Source organism: Loa loa, assembly GCF_000183805.2.
Source record: "Loa loa unplaced genomic scaffold supercont3.785, whole genome shotgun sequence".
NCBI lineage: Eukaryota > Metazoa > Nematoda > Chromadorea > Rhabditida > Onchocercidae > Loa > Loa loa.
In genome coordinates this window covers 1946-7757 of record NW_018108965.1, presented here as the reverse complement: position 1 = coordinate 7757, position 5812 = coordinate 1946, and the positions used below count along the sequence as shown (strand labels likewise).

General features: G+C 33.5%; 1 protein-coding gene across 1 annotated transcript; it reads right to left on the bottom strand.

The window, feature by feature from the left end:
* Positions 1-1416: 1416 nt before the first annotated feature.
* LOAG_12011 (haspin protein kinase) lies at positions 1417-4205 on the bottom strand (the record flags this gene model as incomplete). The annotated part of the gene is made up of 10 exons (XM_003147525.2): positions 1417-1490; positions 1583-1734; positions 2056-2158; positions 2284-2372; positions 2495-2640; positions 2817-2965; positions 3109-3277; positions 3372-3459; positions 3677-3813; positions 4087-4205. Coding segments are annotated over 10 exons (1226 nt in total), but the record flags the coding sequence as incomplete, so codon positions are not given.
* Positions 4206-5812: the final 1607 nt, after the last annotated feature.

Genomic DNA, 5812 nt, shown 5'->3' with positions numbered 1-5812 from the left:
TCTCTAAGGAACTAAATGCCATTTTATTTAGTTTACAGTGTGTTGAATGATCATATGCCAAATCCGATCTTGGTGATATTAAAATTTTCGTCACATGTCATACCAAGTCTGGTTATCACTCCGACCTTTCTGATGTGTCATTTTTTTAATGTTGGTGCGGAACACATCATGTCTAAAAGGGTAGCATACTGCAATTCGAAAGAAGTACAGAGCTTAGCGTTCGACTAAAAATTATATAAGTTGAGCAAGAAAAAATCAAGCAACAGTATGAATAACAAATCCCAATATGGACTACTGATTTCTGTCGTTGAAAGTACAATATCAAGTTTAATAATTGAAACGAGAAGAAATTGTGTTTCAAAACCCGAAACACTTTAAAGGCTCAGCTTTACAATCCTGTAGCAAACAATTCATCGAATTTTTTCTTCGAACTAAACTTATTTGAATTTAATACTGAATTACAAGAAACAGACGAGAACCCATTTAGTCTCCCTTGAAACTGTTTTTTTGATTTGTGCGAAACTTTGATATGAATATAAATGTAAATAGATAAATAAATAATATATATATATATATATATATTGGTGAGAATTAACAATTTTCTGTTGTTACGTATGAAATCCTGACAATATTATTGTTCTGGCACTATTAGAAAGTCAGTAGAAATGTGTGAACTTTTCTACTAAACTCCAATAATTCAATGACAGTCCAGCCAATTTTACTTTACTTTTCAACAACCCAACGTAAGAAATGCAATCGAAATACTAAGCACACAAGAAACAATCATCGAAAGTGGTGGACAAAACAGATTGCTTAGATAAAATTCTTTTTCTTATTTTTCCTGTCCTGATCAATATAAGTAGTAACGCTATTTTTGGATTATCGAGGGACTGCGTCTTTTTTATTAGTTGCAAAAAGCTTTTAGGAAGCTGAATATCTGTAGAAGACTGATCTAGCATTGAACTCCGCTGCAATAATCTAATTCTTCTAAATGGATCAATCATAGAACTTAGCACTCCCTTCTCATATATTTGTTCATTTCACACTTAGCACCTTTTTCATTTCATTTATTGAGAAAAAATCCGTTTAACAAAGAGTTAAAAAAGTTAAATCAACAAAACACATAATATGCACTATCCTAAAAGGTCCACAAATGAGTGTTGATTATTGAATTAAAACTATGGGCAACTTTCATTACAGTAATTTTATGAAAATTTTACTGTATCTTATATTATTGATTTAGGTTTTGCAGCTATAAAGTAGCGAATAAATCTGATTGGATCATTTCATAAGAATGCTTAGTACATCCAAACTGTGTTTTTTCGGCCGTCTAATTAAGAATAAGTTCAATGATATATGATCAAAAAATACTACCAGTATAACTCAAAAATGCAAAACGTTCAATCAAGCTTCCTGCTACTCTGCTTTCTCAATAACTTCCTTCTTCATGTGATTATCAATGTGGTCGCGAATCCATTTCCATGCACTAGCTATAATTCATGCATTTAATAAATAGGGATAGATTTTGGAAAAGATCATCAAATAAGTAATTTACAATTGTTGCAATGGATGAAATTCTCACCATAACGATACAAATATTTGAAATGACGAAAAAATGCAGCATGATCTTCCGAGCTTCCAACATTTAATTGTTTCAGTCGATCATGAATGAAATCAATGATATATGCCAGCCACAGAACGTTTGTCATAGGCCAAAAAGGTCGCCAAGTATTTCTAAAATTTTGTATGGAAAAAACATCCATACGTTTAAAAATAGCTTGGTGATTATCAAACTCATCGAATTCACGCTTTCAGAGCTGAATTCGTATCCGTTGGATTCCTATGGCTTTGCATCTTATGGTAGTATAAAATGACACATCGCATACTACCAACTCCTCCTTTCCTGATATCTAAGATAAACTATAATTCCATGCTTAATATTGCCCTTATCGTCATCCAAAACTAATTTTCTCACTTGATACACAAAGCTTGTATTATTTTGCCTTCACTAGCCACATGCCAATGTAAACTATACCAACACTTAAAATTTATTACCTATTTATTTTGCGCATTGTTTGAAAGGCGATATGTTCGAAATCACCTTCACCCATGAAAAATTCTTCATTCGATGTCCAATCGAAATACATCGAGGATACATCTACAATGTCTTCGGTATAGATATGCTCGTAAAACTCATGTTTCCAAGAATAAAAATTTGTCAGTCATTGCTCAAATCAGAAAGTTCAATTACTTAGAACGAAAAAAAAAATGTATATAATATACCTTTCGTCATTCTGCAAAAAGAAGAATTTATGATTTTGACTCTGGCACCGTGTGCATATATGTATACTTCCGAGCCGTCAAACTTGCCTCTAAAATCATACTGAATTTTGAGTTTTCGTTTTCAAAATGAAATCTCAAGAGAAAATGAAATTGAAAATAATAATGAATGAAGCATTAGCTGATCGGGTTCATATGTTTTCTGAAAATCAACCTAATTATATCATGCCAGTCAGCGCTAGTAATCAAAACATTCCCGCTGTTTAGGTCACGATGTTCAAATGACAGTCGAATTTCTGCAACAGCAATGGCCATGAACAACTGGTAGACGATACTGTATGCTTGAAGCATAGTAGTGATCTACAAAATTGATAAGTACCATCTCGAAATCTTTGGAACTGACGACTTTAAATTTAAATAGTAAGAGTTATACTGTTACGTTGTTTTTCCAGTCCAATCTTTTGCTATATCTTCTACTACCGCTAAACTATAAACCAATTACCGCTGTATATAATAAAATCAAAGCTCAATAATACCTCATATTCTTTCAGGCTAATTCCGCCATTCTCAACGGAGAGGAGTAGGAAATTTTGGTTGGCAGGAAAAAGAGCCGGATTTACTTTGTCGGACTTCATGCTTCGTTTGTACTGTTTCCATGCATTGATCATCGATGATGGATAACGCCCTATAAAAAAGTAATTAATAGTATTTTGGGAAAGAGCATGAAAATATTTGAGATAATGTACTGGTCACCGACTATTACAGTCCACGCTATAATTGTCACCGATCATTTATGAAAAACTCACGTCTTCTAATTATAAGGCTCACCTTTCACAACCATCGCTCCTTTCAGCTGAACAAATCCTTCTGTAGAATATCCGTCCTCGACTTGACTGAGATCCGCAAGTTCTTTCAGAGCGATCAATTTTGCAGCTCCTTCGCGAAACGAGCTTATACAACATCCGTCGAACAGTTTGTTATCCCCAATAGGGATCAACTAAATGTACAGTTAAGGGAACAAGGAATTACTTTTTACAAATTGCCTCATCCGAAGCAATTTCTGAAAAAGAGAAAAAAAAAAAGAAACTTACCTTCAGAATGACCGTCTCCATTTTATACTGAGCAATAAAGACCTCAGAATATACTCCCTCTGCAACTTTCTTCGCTTTCGATACATCACTGCAGTTACATGTTATGATTTTTAACTTGAGAATGGATTCTTGATTTTTTAGGTGAATCAAAACTTATATACAACAGATAGCTGTAGGCCTTAAATGAGCAATTCAACGATTTCTACTACACAGTCAAACTGTTACAGGAAGACGCGTCATGCCATCCGTAACATTAATAACATGCAACTTTATTACTTTCATCATTTAGAAATGTTGTAACTTACACCACTTTCTTGATTTTTCTCCAACGTTGGATTTGCGATTGATTACAGATATGAAGAAGCTCTTTGACATAATTTCGTTTATTAGCATAATCAGCCGTCCAAGGAAATGATTCTCTCAGATAAAAGGGTCGGTTATCCTTAAATAGAAGTAAAAAAAAAAGAAAGAAAAGAAAAAAAAGAAAAGCGGAGAAAACGGTGAACTATCATGCAGAATATTGCTGTAGTAGGAAAACATGAAGTAAAAAGGATTTCGGGGAAAAGAACACAGCACTTCATTTTTTCTCATCCAATCAACGAAATATTAAGTGTTTCTGAAAAAAATAAAGATGAAAAACAAAGAACAGGGAACACTAAAGAGACGAAGGTAATTGCAAAGATATTCGTTTTTAAATCAAATAACTGAAACATACCTTGGATTCACTACTTGGCACCAGATCATCTACAAATCTCCCCGCATTGATATTTTCTTGCAATATCATGAACTGGCAATTAATTAGTTGCAAAAGGAATTTTTCAGAAAGGGAAAACGCTACAACAAAATAAATTGAGTCATACTGTTTCAAGCTATTCAGGTACATTTGGATCCTTTTTCTTTCAATTACCTTCAAAATTACTCGAAAAATGAAAAATGACGGTTGTTCGTACTGGAAATTTCATTTAAATAAGGTGAACCACTATTTTACTTTGACTTTTTATCTAGTCCTAGTCCTCGGGCTATCTTACATGTATTACAAGATAAATAGTAATCTGCCCAGACTGCCATTAATTCCTTATAGCTATAGATAATAATTTTGCTGCTACTAAAAATCATTTCAAGATCAAAATATTGTTAGTAACCACTGACACTCCATCGGCAAGAACGGCTCTATTTCCTCCCATTCTTCCGACTGAAATATAAAGTAATGAATTTAATCTCGTCTTTAACTATATCATTGATAGGATAGTTATAGTATGAGCAACTTTACTAATCTAAATTCAGGATAATTTATCTCGAAAAAAGCGTATTTTCATCACTCTACGATCTATCGAATATAGCGCCACTTATAAAATTTAACGACCACTTCTCTTGAATCTTTATCTACCTCCCTATATAGTGAATCGTTTAGTGTTTAAAGCCCTTTCGATTTAGGTACCTTACCTTACATTAGTTAACTTTATCAAGTGGAAGAAAAAGAAAACAGTAGAAGTGTGAGTGATTAGTCAGTGAGATGGCAAGTTCCTTAAACTCCTCCGTTTATGAAACTTCGAATTAATGGGAACAAATGGCTAAATCTATGCGTCAAAATGCGTCAAAAATCCCAATTTATTATTTAAGATATATTTTATGAAACCAAAAATTTAGTAAACAGAAAAACTTGCAGTTCACTCTTCAGGCCTCAAATATTTCGAAATTATATTTCAGACAAATTGTCAGTTTTTTAATAACTCACTTCTTTATCAATTTTCCAACAATTTCTTTTATTTAGTCTCTGTTTCTCCACTAAGTCTCTCTTAATTCTTATTAATCAATGGAGCTTTCGCTCAAATTCAATCCATGTCTCGATTTATGCTCGTAAATATAACTCTTATCGAGCCAGTTATTTTCCAAGATATTTGCAGAAATTTTATTACTGTTTCATTCATCAGCTCTCCGTTACACAGAATAATAGATTTCTCACCTCAACAGCCGTAAGTTGCTCTGGTTCATCCGTAAGGATCAAAATACCGTTGTATTTGATGGGTTTTTGTGCCATTGTTTTTGCTGAAAATGAAAGGAAAAAAAGCATCAGGATACATTAAGGCAAAATGTCGGTTTTGTGTGAAGCACAAGTTATATACGTGTTGTACAATCACGTAAGTTGTAATGCCGACTGGCAAATGCTAGTAATGACAGGGAAAGTTAAACAGAATTTCAAGGAACGACCGGATGAGAACATAAATGAAACAAAGTTACAAGGTAACTTATGCAAATTAACGGAGTTCTTAGCTAGAAGACGAGGGATGGAGGGAAGCGACAGGATGGAAGAGGGGAAGACAAGACAAAAGTGAGGAAATGGAACGTGCATTTTACAGTTATAGATAATGGTGGTAAATTTTGAAGTAGATCTCGTCCAGAAAATCAACAGAAACATCCGGAAACCTTCCTTATAGTCCTTT